Source organism: Prionailurus viverrinus, chromosome A2, assembly GCF_022837055.1.
Source record: "Prionailurus viverrinus isolate Anna chromosome A2, UM_Priviv_1.0, whole genome shotgun sequence".
Taxonomy (NCBI): domain Eukaryota; kingdom Metazoa; phylum Chordata; class Mammalia; order Carnivora; family Felidae; genus Prionailurus; species Prionailurus viverrinus.
In genome coordinates, this window is record NC_062562.1 from 133,842,854 (window position 1) to 133,858,795 (window position 15,942).

General features: G+C 41.7%; 2 protein-coding genes across 6 annotated transcripts in view; one reads left to right on the forward strand and one right to left on the reverse strand.

Moving 5' to 3' along the window:
• LOC125153916 (uncharacterized) overlaps nucleotides 1-11,751 on the reverse strand; it is a 49,870-nt gene extending 38,119 nt beyond the window's left edge. Inside the window, exons 1-3 of the mRNA XM_047837402.1 lie at nucleotides 11,681-11,751; nucleotides 10,893-11,422; nucleotides 10,386-10,578 (exon numbers count right to left, since the gene is read on the reverse strand). Coding sequence (XP_047693358.1) covers nucleotides 10,386-10,578; nucleotides 10,893-11,422; nucleotides 11,681-11,751 — 794 coding nt within the window. The remainder of the gene's footprint in view (nucleotides 1-10,385; nucleotides 10,579-10,892; nucleotides 11,423-11,680) is intronic.
• MDFIC (MyoD family inhibitor domain containing) overlaps nucleotides 10,731-15,942 on the forward strand; it is an 87,293-nt gene continuing 82,081 nt past the window's right edge. For 2 of the 5 annotated variants that reach the window (XM_047841982.1, XM_047841979.1), the window contains exons 1-2: nucleotides 11,241-11,367; nucleotides 11,652-11,834. Coding sequence is in view for 3 of the 5 variants with exons in the window: in XM_047841979.1 (XP_047697935.1) it covers nucleotides 11,750-11,834 (85 nt within the window). In the remaining 2 variants the exon portion in view is untranslated. Of the gene's footprint in view, nucleotides 10,810-11,228; nucleotides 11,368-11,648; nucleotides 11,835-15,942 lie in introns of those variants that run through there. The other 3 variants (XM_047841974.1, XM_047841971.1, XM_047841988.1) reach the window with 3 other exon arrangements.

Consider the following 15,942-nt stretch of genomic DNA (forward strand, 5'->3'; position numbering starts at 1 on the left):
CTTTCTCTTGGACTAATGTTTCAAATTCTCTAATCAAAAGTCTTCCTTCTCCCTTGGCCCATTGTCTACTCTGATGAGCTTGAGGAGCTGGGGGCAGATGTGGCTCCTTAAGAACCACTAGTGTTGGAAAACATGAACAGACCCAAGGAAAAGAAGTGATTTATTTTTGTTATGCTAAACTAAAAATGAGAACCATAATTTGAGTTGAGTCTTCCATAGCCTTGCTTTTAAAGTAGTTATGTTTACTTTGTGAATTATATTCAATTTTTGAAATGGCATTTAAAAAGCTATGCTAAGAATATCCCAGACCATCTCCAAAAATTGATTTATCACAGAAAAAAAATCCAGGTGGTCCTAAGAAGTTACTTCCTTCTGGTTCCAAAGGTATTCACATCCTATATGAAAGAGGTGTAGTGTCTGTAATGCTGAACGATCATAGACCATGTCTGTCAGCTAGCATCTGAAAGGAGAGTGCCCTGGGTCTCAGTACAGACCAAATAGAATATTCCGAAGGTATTCTAGCAATTTTAAATCTCATGGTCTCATTTTGTAATGGTTTGTTTCAACCTTCTCTTTCTTAGTGTCTTTGGCATTAATGATTGTTTTATGTGATTGAGAAATTTCCTTTTATTTTGAAATAACTTTGTAATTATACCTTTATAAGCACCAATATTTCTCTCTTGTTTAGAAAATTACCTTTACTTGTAGTGGGCTTTCCAAATACCCGCTTCCTCCTTCATTGCAGACAGACCCAGGAGAGCTGATCTATTCTTTAGGGTTTAAAAAGTAAAAGACTGTAGGGGTGACGCCTGGGTGGCTCAGTCAGTGTTCACCTCTTGATTTTGGTTCAGGTCATGATCTCAGCTCATGAGATCAAGTCCCACATTGGGCTCAGGATTCTCTCTCCCTCCTCTCCCCTCTCCTCTTTCTTTTTTCTTTTCTTTTCTTTTCTTTTCTTTTCTTTTCTTTTCTTTTCTTTTCTTTTCTTTTCTTTTCTTTTCCTTTTCTTTTCTTTTCCTTTTCTTTCTTTCTTTCTTTCTTTCTTTCTTTCTTTCTCTCTCTCTCTCTCTCTCTCTCTCTCTCACTCACTCAAACATTTAAAACACTTTTTAAAAACATGTTTATTTACTTACTATTGAGAGAGAGAGAGAGACAGAGAGAGAGAGAGAAACATAAGCGGGAGGGGGAGACACAGAATCCGAAGCAGGCTCCGGGCTCTGAGCTGTCAAATCAGAGCCCTATGTGGGACCTGAACTCAAAAACCATGAGATCATGACCTGAACTGACGTTGGACGCTTAACTGACTGATGATGATGATAATAATAATAATAATATATAGTAGAGACTGTAGGATAAAGAGATAAATGACACCAAGGGGCTGTAACCAATGTCCCACTCCAGCAACATCATTGGGCAACATAATTCCCTTGGTGGCATCGGTGGTGCAGTTTATGGTGTAAATACAAATGAGCCTTCTAACTATACTTTTTTTTTCCTGCTACCAGGTAGATTTTGCTAGCACCATATAGCCAATAGCATTTTGGGCATACTTCAGATGGATTGATGTCTCATCATCTGGGGAAAATTAAACATTCTCATTATTAGAGAGTTAAAATAAAAAACTTAGTCTAACACATTGCACTGTATGTTAACTGGAATTAAAATTTAAAAACTTAATAAAAATTGAAAAAACTGAATCTAGAAATCCCTCTTACAGAATTCTGAGATGAATTAAAATACTCCGGAATGCATAAATGAGGTCTTGTTTTGGATTAGACATATGTGTCTTAAGAAATACAAAAAACAAAAACAAAAACAAAAACAAACAAAAAAAACAGGTGCAGGGTTTGGAATTCTCTAAATGTGCCCGCTTTACCTTCCTTCCCCTCTTCCTATGGTTGAATTCTCCTCATTCACGCTCTTCTCCAAACCAGTATCATTCTTGAAATTCTTATCCCTCCAGACGGGCTTTGGTGCCGCCTCTTAGGCTCAGTCACAGGACCCAGCTGCTACTTCCTAGTATGAATCCCATGTTTCATCTTTATTGATTCTTTCCCTGTTGTTAGGTTCTTTTAGAGCAAAGACTTCATTTCTAATTCCAGGACCCTTTACCCACTCTCACAGCACCCATTGTTTTCCTCACTAACCGCTATCAGTCCTTCCATGTTTATAGGTGTGCTTGTGTGATGAATGTCTACCTGCCCCAGGGCTCTACAGCTCTGTGAAGGCTTTACTTTCCTTTGCATCCCAGCAGGTAGCAGCGTACCTGACATCTTGCAGTTGAGAAAATAATTCTGTACTACCAGGATATAACCGGTACTCACATGTTCTTTATTTAACCTCTCTAAAGCTTTGTTTTCTTATAGAGGGGGAATTGTTAACAGGGCTGAACTTCCTCTGGAGGCTCAGGGATGGAATCTGTGCCATGCCTCTTTTGGTTTCTGATAACTGCCAGCTTCCTTGGCTTGTGGCCACTTAACTCTAATCTCTGCATCCACCTTTATAGTGCCTTCTCTGCATACATACACACACATACATACACATACATCTATATACATATATGTCTATATATAAAAATATTTATATGTTTATAATATATTTATAAGGAGGTTTGTTACAAAGTATTGGATGCAGGCTGAGAAGTCCCAGGGTTTGCTATCTGTAAGCTGGAGACCCTGGAAAGCCTGTGGTGTAGTTTGAAAGCCTGAGAGCCAGAAAGCCAATGACACAGATTCCGGTTGGAGTCTGAATGCTTGAGGACCAGGAGTGCTGAATACAGGAAAAGATCAGTGTTCTAGCTCAAACAGCAGTCAGCTAATTCAACGTTTCTCTGCCTTTCTCTTCGAGTTAGTCCCTCAGTGGATTGGGTTATGCCCACCTACATTGAAGAGGTTCACCTGTTTGACTCAGTCTACCAATTCAAATACTTACATTTCCCAAAAGCTCGCTCACAGACACACCCAGAAATCATGTTTACTCAGCTGTCTGGGCACACCATGGCTCAGTCAAGTTGACGCTTAAAAATAACCATCATACTTGGCATTGAAATGAAGGCCTACCTGGATAATCTCCTCATTTCAAATGCTTATTTATGTCTGCAAAGGCCATTTAAACCAAACAATGAAACATTCACACGTTTGAGGATTCAGATGTAGAACTATCTTTTTAGAGGCCACCAATCAGCCGGTGACAACACTCCTTAGGAGAGTGAGAAAAGAAAACATGCCGTTGTATAGTTTGGCTGAAGTAGCCAAAGTATTGGGGTGTTGCTGACCTTTAACACAGATAAATTAGGTAATTGTAATTGTAGTGATTTTAAGGATAATTTTAAGATACCCCTCCCCCAATATATATGCCACAACACCTTTGTTTCTTCTGGTCATTTTATTGCACTGATAATCCACCAAATATAAATTCAGGTAAGTCTATTATTATTAATACTATTAGTGGTAGTAGTTGTCATTGTTTTGAACCTCTGAATGAAGTGAGTTAATCACTACCTTGATACATGGCACTTTATCATCACTGGTCTGCAAGTTCCTTTTCTTGTACATAACGCTTGTTCGGGAATATATGTTCTCTTTGATCCCTGTTCACTATTTTCCTCCCCACCCTCCATAGATTACCATTGTAAGGTGTTTTCCTAAGTCCCCTTGCTTACGTGTATGCTGTTTTGTGTGTGCATATTTTTAATTATTAGTTGGTGCTGTGCTAAAATTACATTCTGTTTCTTACTATTTTCACTACACAATGTTTGAAAGATTGATTTTTTCGCTAACTTGTGCATATAATCTGTTTCTTCTAAGGGTTACACAATCTCCCAGGCTCCACATCTACCCCATTAACTTCCTGCTTTCCCAGGGATGGCGGTAACAGGCAGGCTCCCAACTCCCCGCCACCAAAATAATGTGGCAATAAGTAACCTGTCTCTGTCCCCTTATGGGCCTGGATACATTTTTGGGGTACTATTAACATAGGAACAGGACTGTTGGTCCTCATTCTATGAGTTATTTATATTTTTGTGTTTAATATATCAACTTGAATTCATTCCTTTAAATTTTGGCATGTTCTTTGTACAGAGTCTAAAGCTGGGAGACTGGGGTAGCAAGAAAATAGTTTGGGGCTCCAAGTGCTTGGGTGCCAGGGGCAGTAGGAGAGAGGAGAATAAGGGAGAGTGGGAGGATATTCAAGAAAACCTTGCCTTTTACCCACAGTTGATTGGAGGTCCCAGGATTGACTATTTTTTCATTGTCTTTGTCATAATCATCTTGCAATTATAGTTTCAGCGGATCAGTTATCATTTGCAAGGGCCTCTTGTGTTCATTACTTTTCCATAATACCTGGTATAGCCAGGTTTACTTTCGGTCTACCAAGAAAAAGTCTTATTGTGTCCTGCGTACAATATGCCCATTTTCATTTCTGTCTTCATTCACACTGTTCTCATCTGACATGTGCCACTGTGTGGCTTAATATCTCCCTCCCTTCCTTCAAAACACAAGCAGAAAAGTACAGTGACAGCAAGGAAATACCCTGAAGGCCAGTGCCCCAGGCCAGAGCAGTCAACCAACTGAAAGGGACACTGAGGGCTTGGAGGGAAGGACAAGTCAAACTAATTCAGCAACAGGAGATCCTGTGCCCAGCTCTTTGGTCACATATTGACAACAGAAAATTTTTGGAATTCCTAAATATAAGATCAGGCATGCCCTTTCTCCACCATCCCTTAGAAATGATGAATTCATTTACATGACTTATCTAGATAACGGGAACAAGCCTGGATGTCAAGAAATGTAGGTTTTTAGTCCTAGCTCTGTCATGAACCCACTAAATGACCTTTGCCAAGTCAGTTAACTTCTGTGGGGCTTTCCCACTAGTGTGCCTTTGCATACATTACCCCTTTTATCTGGAATTACCTTAGCATTGGGACAGGGAAACTCTTACTCATCAGCAGTACTTAGCTTGGTGTCAGCTTTACTCTGAAACATCCCCTGAGTCTCCCCACCTACGCCTCAGCAGTTAGGTGCCACTTTCTTCTTGAGCCTGTACTACACTTCTTATTTATGTGACTGTCCCTTTCCTACTCTGCTCCCTACCCCTAGAGTTCCACTATGAGCTACTACTATTGCCTCTGTTGTTTTTTGTTTTTTGTTTGTTCTTTTTTTTTAAAGTTTAAGTCTTTATTTTGAGAGAGAGAGAGAGTACAAGTCAGGGAGGGGCAGAGAGAATCCCAAGCAGTCTCCACACTAACAGTACAGAGCTGGATGTGAGGCTTGAACTCAGGAACTATGACATCACAACCTGAGCTGAAGTCGGACACTTCTGACTGAGGCATCCATGTGCCCATCCTCTGTTTTTGAATAGAGGGAGTGCCCAGCCTATGGTTTGACATATAGTGAATACTCAGTATGTGCTTGTTGAGCTTGATGAACTTTGTCTTTATATTTCTTTGCATGCTAAATGAAGGAGTTGGACAAGAGGGTGGTTTTCAAATGTTTAAAAACTAGAAGGACCGGTTTTCTCATTTAAAAAATTTTAAGGGGAGGACCAATGAGAATGTCATGGAGAAAAAGAGGAAAGTGCTCTATTTGAAGTAAGAATGGGATTCCAGAAACCTGTCCACTTGACCTCTCCTCTTCAAGAAAGCACTAGGAGGTGGAGAAACACAGTTAAAACAAATCGGCCTGGAATCGGGTTGCTCATTTCCCTTGCAGCTATAAAAATGTAATTCTGTGAAAGATACTCTTTCAAGTAGCAACATTTTCTCTTTCTTATGTGAACATTTTTTGGTGAAATTTTTCCTGAAATGTAAAAATACTGAACTGCTTCCCTAAGACAGAATGCAATACTAATGTAACTGAGTCTTTTCTTAATGACCTAGGTACCTCATTAGGAACATTCACTGTTTCACTGGGCTGAATTCACAAAGGCACTGTTATGACGTGTTTATTTTCCTGTATCTTCCCTATCTGTCATCTGCCATTTCTTCTGCTGTCACTTTCTCTGACCTAATAGCTCCCTTAGCTAATGTCTTTTTCTCAAAGCCCCTGTGCCCTAAATTTTGTTGTGAGCTAACACAATAGAAAATAAAGTTTGTTTAGGAAGTGTATGTTCACACACACAAAGAGTCGGGTTTGAGAAAGTCGATGGCCATTGTGTTGGCCCTATGTGAACATCATGAAGGTTATTTTTGCTATTTAGAGGCTTAGGGGTATTTTTGCATCCCTGGGTTTGGGGATTGCTAGAGTCCCACATTGACATAAATTAGGTAGGTATATATGTTTTTTAGAAAAACTAACCTTGGAATAATCTGGGAATGACTGAATGAACGTACCTTGAATGATGTAAAGCATCTAAACTATTTTTTTTTTACAAAGCAAATGATAGAATATTTTTTAGTATGAACCCCTAATGTATGTTTATAAATGATACACAAGTGCTTTTGTACTAATGTGTTTTATACATTGTAAAACATACTCGAAAATCAAATTTACAAATAATAAAACAAAAACAAATACAAATGTTCATATTAGAATATTTTGTCATATTCTCACACTCCAGAGAATCGTCTTGTGCACCCCCTGGGATGCATGCACAATTACATACCCCATTTGTGTGATTGTGTTTTAGATAACTGCATAAGGATATTGACTTTGACTTGAGCTATGCCACTATTCCTCTGCCCAAGTGAAAACTAATTTAGGTGCTTTTCAAGACCTCAAATAAAAATATTTAGCTCCCGAACTTGTGACACAGTACATAGCACAATAAATGTTTGATGAATGTTGAACGGATGATGAACATTGAGTAGTTCATAATGATGCTTTATAAACTCATTTAATTAGTTCATTTTATCGGTTTAGCTCATGTCAGACTTTTTTCACAATGCGTTCACATTAGATCATCACTAGTGCATATCACTAGGCAGAAATGGGTATAAAACACATTGGGATTTTTTAAATATCTTTTTTAAAAGTTTTAATTATTTATTTTAAGAGAGAGTGAGAGAACAAGAGCAGGGCAGGGACAGATAGGGAGAGAAAGAGAATCCCAAGCAGTCTCTACACTGTCAGCACAGAGCCAGATGCAGGGATTGAACTCCTGAACCACAAGATCGTGACCTGATCTGAAATCAAGAGGCGGACTCTTAATCAACTGAGCCACGCAAGCATCCCACACATTGAGATTTAATGGTAGAGGGCTTTGAGCCAGAGCATTTAATTGCCCAGGGAAAGTTTCAACCCATCCAGATTACTATAGTAGGAGACATGGCAAAATCTGGCTTAACAAAGGCCATCATGTGATACCCATGGGCATCTGGGGTTGTGGGTCAGTGGTGGTAGTAGTGACTAAATAGTGGTGGTCTCAAGCCAGGGAGATAACAGTATTATGATGACATTGGGAAGGGTGTGGAGAAAGGGAGTGGGGCCAGTGAGGACACCTATGTATTGAGTTTCAGGGCATAGCTGTGTCTTAAGCCTTTTGTTTTTATGCTACATATTCCTCTTGGGCACTCAGAGCTCCTAGTCAGTGGAGAACCATCTATGTGCTTACGTTCCAAATCCCTATCCAGCAACCTTCTGGATGATTCCAGTTAGGCGTGTTGCAGGTACCTCAGAGGCTATATCATCTACGTGATCAATTCAGCAGCTTTCCCCAAACCTGCTTCTCCTAAATGTTTCCATCTTTGTGGGTGGTATTACCAGCCTCCACCCAGATGCAGAAACCTGGAAGTCACCTTGGATTCCTCTCCTCCCCGCCTCTTGCCTCTATTTGGCTTCATTCCCCTGCCATCTTAGTGGACTCCCTAGCTCCAATCTCAGTGCCTCCAAGTTGTTTCATATATTATTCCAGAGTGATTTTTATAAATGGAAATTTGGATAATATAGCCTCCTTGTTCAAGGCTGGTAAGGCCCCTGATTTTCTCTTCAGCTCCATCTTTCTTACTGCCTCCCTTGTATTAGTTATCCCCTTACACTGAACTTCTTCAGTTCTTCAAGGATGCTTGGCTCCCTTCCATCCTCCAGGCCTCTTCCCACATGGCTCCTTCTACCTGGAGCAGTCTGTTCCTTTCCTTTTCACTTTGTTCTTGTCTCAGCAGAGACAGAATTTTTTCCAGGACCTTTCCCTTGATTCCTAGGTCAGACTACATCTCCCTGTTAGCTTATTTATTATCCTAGCATCCCAGAACTTGTCTTGCCTTGCCACTCAGCAACTGTTGTTGTAAGTGGTTGTGTATCCCTATTTACTCCTCGGCTGCGACTCCATAAGGGCAGTGGCCACATTGATCATCTTCACTGCCGTGTCCCCAGCACCCGCAACAGTGCCTTCCACCTCCAAACGTATTTGTTACATGAAAGAAGAGGGCATGGAGTGCCACTCGTCAGGAACCAAGCTAAGCGATTAATCAGACTGAACAAATACAGCAAGAGATAGGGTAAGTGGGCAGCTTGGGGAACACTTAGGAGTCCACACTTAATTTCTGGCCTATCAGATACCACCCTTACACCTTCCAGAGAGAAGACCTGAGTTTACCTAAAGAAGCAAGATAGCCTTGAAGACGGATAGATCTGAGTTCTAAATCCTAGCAGTGCAATCCTGGCAAGTTATTGGTAGGGCTGATCTAAGAACACAGAAAATTTATAAAGTGTATGTATGATAACTGATCTATATATTTTTTAAATGTTTATTTTAGAGCTAGAGAGGCAGAAAGAGGGAGACAGAATCCGAAGCAGGCCCCGGACTCTGAGCTATCAGCACAGAGCCCGATGCAGGGCTGGAACTCAAGAACCGTGAGATCTTGATCTGAGCCGAAGAGTGCTTAACCAACTGAGCCACCCACAAGCCCTGACACCTGGTATTTTGATGTGCCCTTGTGATCTAGTCATCATGCCATGCTCAGTGTAATCCATCCAAATGCTTCTGCTGTATAATGCTCAGGTATTGACCCCCTGTCCTCATACCTGACATTATTCCAAATGCTATAGGAGACTTATGTTTTTCACTTATATTTTTATTTTATAATTATTTTTTTTATAGTAAGCTTATTATCCCTCATGGGACCCTGTGAAGTGTTTCTCTTATCATCTTTATGAGGCAACAAAGGGATAGAGAGTTTGACTAAGTTGCCCAAAGTCACACAGCTGAGCAAGATACAGCATTTGACCATCCTGGTGATTCTAAAACACAGGCTCTCATTTATTCCTAATATTTTTATTTGAATTTTATTCCTTCCTCATTAAAAAGTAAAATGTTTAAATTCAAGAAGTATTTATTGAATCCCTTACCATGTGTGCAACATTAAGCACTCCGTGTGAAAATTAATAAATATTTATTGTGCCTATGACTTTGTAGAAGAGTTGTAGAACGTCTTGATATTCATGGACTGTAACCTCTTTGTGAGGGGATTAGAAAAAAAAGAAGTCAAGGAAATGTGCAAAAAAGGGATAACGCAATCTTTCCGAGTGGCTACTTCCTATCCTGTTCCTTTGATTGCAGATAATGTTGTAGTAGACAGTGATGTTTCCTAAACGTTTATTCTCTAAAGGAACTACAGTCATCCTCAGAATTGATCTGCTTCTATCAAGCAGATTCTAGAGTCCAGGCCCCTGTACAAGTTTTCAGCAAAGTGAAGGCACTTTTATGCACACTGTTTCTGAAATGTCTAAACTAAAGACAGAAGAAAAAAAATTAGGCATAGGTCATTAGGGAAAATGTCACTTGTCTTTTGGGATGTAGAGTTTGACCTCACTGTCATCAGCAACTTCAAAGTCTGCGTTCTTCAGGTTTAACTGAAAGTAGGTTGGGTTGCACTGGCACTTTCAAGTAAAGAAATTGATTTTTTTTCAATCAGTTGAAATCAATTCCAGTGGGTTTTTTAAAGAAAGGAAATTCCTGGGATATTATTGATACACCTAGAAAGCTGCATCCAGTGTACATTTTCTTCAAGGTTGACAACATGACTGATTTCCTCCCTTGGCCTAGAGATTTAAAGCATGAGTTGGTTCTACCTTTCTAGAAATGAATTCTGCATTTTGCTTGCAATGAAAGAACAAAAGTTACCTGAATATATTATTAAGGTACTTCGTACCTGCAAATTGCTTCGTACAAGTTATTCTAGGCTCATCAGGTTATGCTACAATCAGAACGCCTGATACTTAGGGGCGCCTGGGTGGCGCAGTCGGTTAAGCGTCCGACTTCAGCCAGGTCACGATCTCGCGGTCCGTGAGTTCGAGCCCCGTGTCGGGCTCTGGGCTGATGGCTCAGAGCCTGGAGCCTGTTTCCGATTCTGTGTCTCCCTCTCTGTCTGCCCCTCCCCCGTTCATGCTCTGTCTCTCTCTGTCCCACAAATAAATAAATAAAACGTTGAAAAAAAAAAGAACGCCTGATACTTAGTTGGCTTTTTACTTCCGACCACAGGTTTATCTTGCCACCGAAGCCATTCACTGTGCAAGGCCTGGCTTGGGGCCCTGGGCCAGGGCGTCCTCTGGGATGTCAACCTTGTCTGCCTGGATGCCTCCAGTTGATTCAAGCAAGTGCAACTGGTTTTACTGATCCACGTTCCTGTTGGACCAGAATAAAGACCTGAAAAAGAGAATAAAGGTAACTTCAGAGGCATAGAGTTTAAACACTGAGCTAAGGGTCAGGGTTTCAAAACCACACTTTTACTATCCTATCAGGAAAGTTCGATAAATATTTATATTTTTTGTTTTGCATTGTCCCTCCTAAAGGTTTCTCCTTCACTCAGGGAGTTCCCAGATCTTCAATGGGTCTGGGACAGAATTGGGAAGAAAGGCTGGGAGAAGAGGGAATGGGGTAAGTCTGGGCAGGAAAACGCCTAGGCAGCCAAGGACCAGCCAACTCCCTCCTTTCTCTCAGCCCCTAGAGAAACCCCTTACCCGGAGCCAGCCCATTCCGGCTTTGGCCTCCTGACCCAGACAGTGCAGGGCGAGGGAGCCCACGTTGCACCGCCCCCAGCCTTGGGCGGCCCGCCAAGAGTTCGAGGCCTCCTGATCCGGATGTGATGAAAAAGAGCAACAGACGGAGAAGTGTTTCAGGAGTGGAGGAGTGGTGGCAGGGGGACAGAGAGCCAGAGGGGGAACAGGCCCCCTTTCTGGGGAGCTGGCCGGACTGAGCTGGCTGGAAAGAGAGGGCGGAGAGCACGGAGTCAGAAGAGCGGCCACTGGCGCAGTTGCAGCCACTGCAGTGTCTGGGCTGAGCCTGAGGGAGGCGGGGAGGGACGCGCAGGGGCGGCCGCCACTGCTGCCAGGCCACTGGGGTGAGATGCCGAAGCTGCTGGATCCTCGCTAACTTTGCCGGGCGGAAGAGGAGAAGGAGGAAGGGGCTTTGAGAGAGTTGGGGGGGGATGCCGAGGTAGGTGGTGGTCTCCCCGGCCAGAAGGAGGAGGGGTTTGGTCCCCTTCCCCGCGCTTCCAAATCCAGTCTCCCTTCCCCGCCCCCTTTCAGTGCCTCCCTCCCACTGCCCTCCCCCGCCCCCCAACTCCACCACTGTCAACGTGCGGGGTAGCAGTTTTCCTCCCGGGTTTCAAATCAAAACTTCTCTGGGGTGGGGTTTGGGGGAGGGAGGTGGAGGGGCAGGGAATGTCCTGCAGGGGTGGCGTGCTGGTCTCTGAAACACTTTTTCCCCCCCACCAGAAGCAGTCAGTTCTCTGCACCCACCACCTAACAGCCCTTCGCGTCCGCCCCGGGGGCGGCGAGCTAGGCGGCAGCGCGGCGCGGGCTCGGTGGAGCGGCCCATGTCCGGCGCGGGCGAAGCCCTGGCTCCCGGGCCCCAGCGCGGGGCCGAGGCGGGCGGCGGCCGGCTGGGCGCCCCAGCCCAGGGTGAGTGCCTGCTCGCAAGTTGCGAGTCGCTTTGTCGTTGTTGCATTTTAAAATTTGTCCACACATTTACTGATTGAGGGAGGGGGGTGGAGGTTGGTGTGCAATGAGGACGGAGTCTCACCCCGTAGTTGTGAACTTTTGCACAGTTAGTGCTACTCAAGAAAGTTCTCCAGGACTCCAGCCCTAGATCAACAACCGGATAAGAGGGCGGGATCCGCTGGTCCTTCCACTCCCCCTTCCTTTGACTGCAGGGAAACTGGATGACATGATTGCTTCTTTCTTAAGCATATGCATTTTGGGGCCTAAGACTCCAATATGTGGGATCTGAAGCACTCTCGCCTGCTTCACTTCAGTTCTTGTGTCTTCCTCAGATCCAGGTCTGTTGCTGCTCTCTGAACAAGCTAAGCACTCTGGGCTCATCTTTGTTTCTTGTGAGCCACTCTGCAGCTCAGTTGATGATCTGGGGTTCTGTGACCAGTTCCTTTGGAATGGCTCACGCATACGTTTCAATAACTGTTTTGTTTTGAAATCAGCATGCTTTAAAAAGGAACACTTGGCAAGAATGAATTAGCTCTTTTGTGTTTTTCCAAAGTGTAAACACAGGCAGCCTATAAAGAATATGATCTTGTTTCTGGGAGACTTCCCTAACAAGCTTATAAACAAGTCAGGCAATATCTTTGCTCTCTTGAAGGTAACATCCTTGAGGTTTTCAGGGAGCAAGGGTCTTACTCTTCTGATGCAGTTTCCTCTAACGGTGGCTCTGATTTAGAAAGTTCTGATATTGATATAGGCTAAATAATTTTCCAGGTCTTCAAAACCTACTTTATAGTCTTGATTTTAAGCATATCTGATAGCTTTTGTATTTCTTTGACAATAATGTAGTGAGCTTCTTGGGATTGGTGTTTTTTTTGTTTGTTTGTTTTTTGTTTGTTTGTTTTTTTTTTTCTTTTTCCCCAAGCTGCAAAAATGGAAAGGAAGAAGTTAACGTTGAACTCAAAAGAGGTGAAAGCAGAAAACATCCATGGCTAAATTAAAATGTTCTGGCATTCAGGGCTGTTAAATTGAATTATGTTTATCATTGCTTTTTGCTTCTAAACAGTGAGTCATTTTTTTCTAAACAGAAAATAGAGCAAATCAGAGAAGTAGAATGATAAACATGTTTTCCCAGAAGCAGCCCATGCTCTGCACATTGTATTGCCAACAGTCATTTTCCCGTTGTTAGGCATGCCCTTCATAGTCTTATCGACTCATTGATGTTTCACACTTGAGCTGTTAATCACTATTGTTAAACAATGCTTATGTCAAAATCCACATCAAACACACTACAAAAACAATTGATTTGGACATAGTGATATCTACAGTGTCCAACTTACTTTAATAATACGCATCGTTAGAGTCAGCTAGAACTTGCAGTGGTGTATAATGTAATGCAATGCAATGCTGTAAAATATCACATGATTCTGATTTTAGGAAGTGAGCATCTAGAATGGTCTGAAGTGCAGTTGACTGCATACAGGATTACCAGTGTGGAAACTCTTGGGGTTATATTGTACCTGAAAATCGGCTTACCTTCAGCAACATAGTTATATACCGCCTTTTTATTAGTTTATCTTCGACTCACATCCTTTAAGCATCAATTTAATTGCACGTGTAATATAAGGTAATGATTGTAATGATTTTTTAGGAAGAAAATCTTCAGATTCTTGCTAAAATATTATGCCTCAAACAAGCAGATTTCATAAGGTATATTGAAAGAAAACAAATTTTGGAGTGAGTGGGTAGGGTAAAAGTTTGCAGATGCAGCCTTCCATAGGTAGTTTGATCCTCTTGGTAAAGGCGTTAGTGAAGAAAGAAGCTTTGCTCACAGAGTGCCCTACTCTCCAGCTCTTGAGTTCTTTCCTCTGTCCTTGGATTCTTTATCATCTTTTCAGAAGAATAGTTTAATAATTTTCTGGTCAGATGTGGCTGCTTAGTTAATTGAAACTTAATTTAAAATTTTTATATATTAAAATCTGTGAGAAAAATGGAGTGTTTTATGGCAATTAGCAGAAAATATCTTTTCATGAAGAGGAAATATAAGGTCAAGTCTTACCTTGTAGGCAAAGATAGATAGATGTCAAGATAAAACCTATGCATATATTACTATATCATGATGAGATATCCACACTCCTAACTAAGGGCATGCAATGTTAAAGTTAAAAGAAATTATAGGGGGGGGGGTCTCTAGTGAACTCCCCATCAAATCTAAAATCCCTTTCTCCGTTCTTCCAGATGGTTAGTTAGAAACCTACAGTGTAGCTGATTCTACGTAACGGCATTCAGGGTTAGGAAGGTTTCCTTATTAAGAGCATTGTTCTACCTCTTTAAAATTTCTGCTCTTTTCCTGTGATTCTGCAAGGAAAACGCTATTGGTTTGAAAGCATTAAAAACATTTTCTGTGTATTTTGAAAATTGTTGCAGAGCAAGGACATAAGCTCTTATGCTCCAGGCTGTAAAAGGGAACCAGGATGGGTGTGAGAAGCTTGTAGCAGCAGGGATCGTGGGCCCTGGGACAGCCCATGGGCCAGGAGGTGGTGATGCTCAGCTCCAGCTCATTGTTGCCATTTGGGCTAATATCTTCCAGTATTTCAAGAGACACTGGAAATACAGATTTTTATGTATCATCTCTCCCTTTTTAAAAGTTGGCAATTGATTAAATACAATTTTGCCCCAGCCAACAAAACAACTACACTTTCAGGCTGGATATGGCCTCTAGGCAGCTGATCTGTTATCTCTGTTCTAGAAATCAGAATGTAAACATGTGTTTATAACTGTTTCCCTATTTATGACTAACTTCTGAAAGATTGGTTTGATTTGCTGTCCCATGCAAAGTCCCTGTATGAATGTCTTGATAGATGAAGGATAATTTGGGCCAAACTTAATTTTGTTTTAAGAGAGAATGGATCTTGTATACGTGATTCATCTAATTGTCTTTTTTTTTTTCATTCTTGGATTAAACATCTTAAAATTCATTGTGTTATCACTGAAAATGTAGGTACTTACTTTTTTGTGCAAAAGTTACTAGAATCCATGTACTCGGAAGAGCTTTTTAATTAAGTACTTCATTCATACATTTGCAACCTGGGACTATGAGGATTTATAAAAATAACTTAGTCCAAATGGATCACTTTAAAAAAAATTTTTTTAACATTTATTCATTTTTTGAGAGACAGAGACAGTGCAAGTGGGGGAAGGACCGAGGGAGACAGAATCTGAAGCAGGCTCAAGGCTCTGAGCTGTCAGCACAGAGCCTGGTGTGGAGCTCGAACCTAGGAACAATGAGATCGTGACCTGAGCCAAAGTCAGATGCTTAATGGACGGAGCCACCCAGGTGCCCCTAACTGGCTCACTTTTTAGAAAGATTGTCCAAAGTATTCAGGTGACTTGGCCAAGGTCTCATGCAGTCCATAGAAATCAGGGTAGAACCACAAACTGGGGAATATATGTCATTGTGATAAATGTGGTTGAAGTAAAGAATGAATATAAATCTTTCCTACGGATGGATGAATCGAAGATAATAGGCTTTGGATACTGTGAATCACTTGAGCCTGTTCCAGTCCCTGCATCTTCCCCCTCCCCCCGCCACTCCCTGCATTTGCCAAGACTTCGATTGTTGGACTGTGAGTGCTGGAATATACTTTAATGTGATAATGTGTGATTTAATGCACTCTTCTCTCTTGGGAGAGTCCTCTGAGACTATTAGGCAGACTTTTCATAGCAGGATGCAAAATGCCAGTGAAGTTAATTAAAAATAATTTAAAATAGAAGCTAGGGAGAAAATCTTCGAGTTGAAATTACATAAGAAGAGCTTTGACTTAGAAGCTTAGCTAAGTTGTCAGGAGTTTATAGTGGCTAATCAGATTTCCTTTATGGGAAGCCTGTTTATTTCAATTTATACAATGTATGCTTGTAACACCCATATTCTTAGACACGTATCATATTGTTTTATCCTTCTGATTAAGGATGGAATTTCTCAAAGTGGATCCTCTTTGGATAGCTTCTCTCTCTGGTTCCAGTCTGGGGAGATTGTGCCCTCCAGGAGACATTTGGCAACATCTGGAGACATGTT